We start from the raw sequence: 1,931 nt of genomic DNA on the forward strand, positions 1-1,931 counted from the left end.
TCGTATGGACTGATATTTTCCAAATTGGAATTATTTTATTATCTCTACTTATGATTTGTGTAATCGGTTTAAATACCACTGGAAATTTTTCATCATTATGGAAAACAGCACTCGATGGTGGAAGACTCGATATTTTGAAGTAAATTTCTTTAGCAAATTCTAAAAAAATATTTTGGTTTCCAGTTTTAATTTAGATCCCACGCTGCGTGACAGTTTTTGGACATTTATGATTGGTTATACGTTTCAATGGATGATTTATGTCAATATTTCGCAATCTGGAGTTCAAAAATATCTAGCACTACCAACATTTCGTCAATGGATTTGGTAAGTAAAAATACACAATTCGCGCACTTTTGACAATTACACAGGTCAACAAGGGTTCGGTAACATTGATGACAATTTGGTCAATAGTAGTTTGTTACTTCCTAAATACCAAAATGCCTTTAGTTTTTTGATAACACGTACCGTTTATTTGTTGCATTTTTTACCAATAATTTAATTAATACATTTTCTGCACTTTTTTTTCAATAAATATGGGGGCTGTCAGTGACGAACAAGGGGAGAGGTTACACCAAGACATCAGAAAGATGAAAGAATGCTATCAAGGCCGCTGGAACCCTTCCATGATGGGTGATTACTGTTAGCTTTTTTAAAACGCGACACTAACGTACCTAACAAAAGAAAATGTTGAGATTTCACTCTTTTATTGTAATATATGACTTTTTTAATGTTTCTAAAGTTAGTTTATTAAAATATTGTATGCTCATAATAAAATAAATTAAATAGTTGAATTATTTTCAGTACTTTTTTGCTTTAACATGGGTGTCAGAACGAAGTTGGTAACATACGAATGATGCGTGATGAGACATTTTTGTGAAAATTTTCGAAATCAGAGTGAAAAATCATAAACGTGGAAGGTAGTTTAATCAATGTTACCAAAAATTTGTTCAAATTTGTTGACCAGTGTTATTATTGAAAAAATTATTTATTACACCCCCTTATAACTTATTTCTACTTAGGGCAATGGTTTTTTATGTGATAACAATGGAAATAGTGCATGTATTTTGCATTTTATTGGGTCTTTTATTCTACGCACATTATGCAAATTGCGACCCTTTTATTAGTGGAAAAATACAACGACACGAGCAGTTATTATCATATTACTCTATGGAAATCGCTGGCCATATTCCTGGAGTAACTGGGTTTACTTTGGTTGGACTGTTCTGTGCTACTTTGAGGTGAATATACGCTAAAAAATCACCTTTGATATAAATAAGTAATCAAATAAATAATTTGTAATATTTTAGCACTATATCTTCAAGTCTGAATGCAATCTCTGGCGTCATTTTCAAAGATTTTGTTTCGCGATATTGGAAAAGCAATATTGAAGAAAAAACGTCCGGAAGAATTTTAAGATCAATTGTTGTCATAACTGGTATTTTCAGTATATTTTTAATATTTGTGTTGCAATATTTGGGAGATCTTCTCCCTCTTTCAATTACTGTATCTTCTATGGGATTCGGACCAACGTTAGGTGTATTTTGTTTAGGACTTCTTTTTCCAAAAGCTAACGCTAAGGTAAAATGATTAAACAAAATCAAAATTACTTTCATGATAACTCTAGGGTGCATTTTACGGTGCTGTTTCGTCATTTATCTTTCAAACTTTCGTGTTTATTGTCTCAAAAGTGTATCGATACAAAAAAATCATTGTTGATGTTCCTAAAACGTTTTCTGTGAGTGGATGTTGGACCAATACTTCTTTGGCGACTAACAATACATTTTCCAACAGTTTTATTCAACCCAACAACGTTACTTCACATTCAGAGTACAAGATTATTGTAAATTGTGTTACAACTAATAACTATTTTCGTTTTAGATTCAAACCTTTTTTTATATTTAGGTTGTCGCATTATTACAATTCCATATCAG

At 31.4% G+C, this 1,931-nt stretch overlaps 1 protein-coding gene across 1 annotated transcript; it reads left to right on the plus strand.

The window, feature by feature from the left end:
- Window positions 1-12: 12 nt before the first annotated feature.
- On the plus strand, window positions 13-644 carry LOC123008378 (sodium-coupled monocarboxylate transporter 1-like). The gene is made up of 3 exons (XM_044404150.1): window positions 13-139; window positions 184-324; window positions 548-644. Exons 1-3 carry the CDS (start codon window positions 51-53, stop codon window positions 642-644), a joined length of 327 nt encoding a protein of 108 aa, XP_044260085.1. The 5' UTR covers window positions 13-50.
- Window positions 645-1,931: the final 1,287 nt, after the last annotated feature.

This window comes from Tribolium madens, unplaced genomic scaffold, assembly GCF_015345945.1.
Source record: "Tribolium madens isolate multiple individuals breed KSU strain unplaced genomic scaffold, Tmad_KSU_1.1 Scaffold_65;HRSCAF=184, whole genome shotgun sequence".
Lineage (NCBI taxonomy): Eukaryota > Metazoa > Arthropoda > Insecta > Coleoptera > Tenebrionidae > Tribolium > Tribolium madens.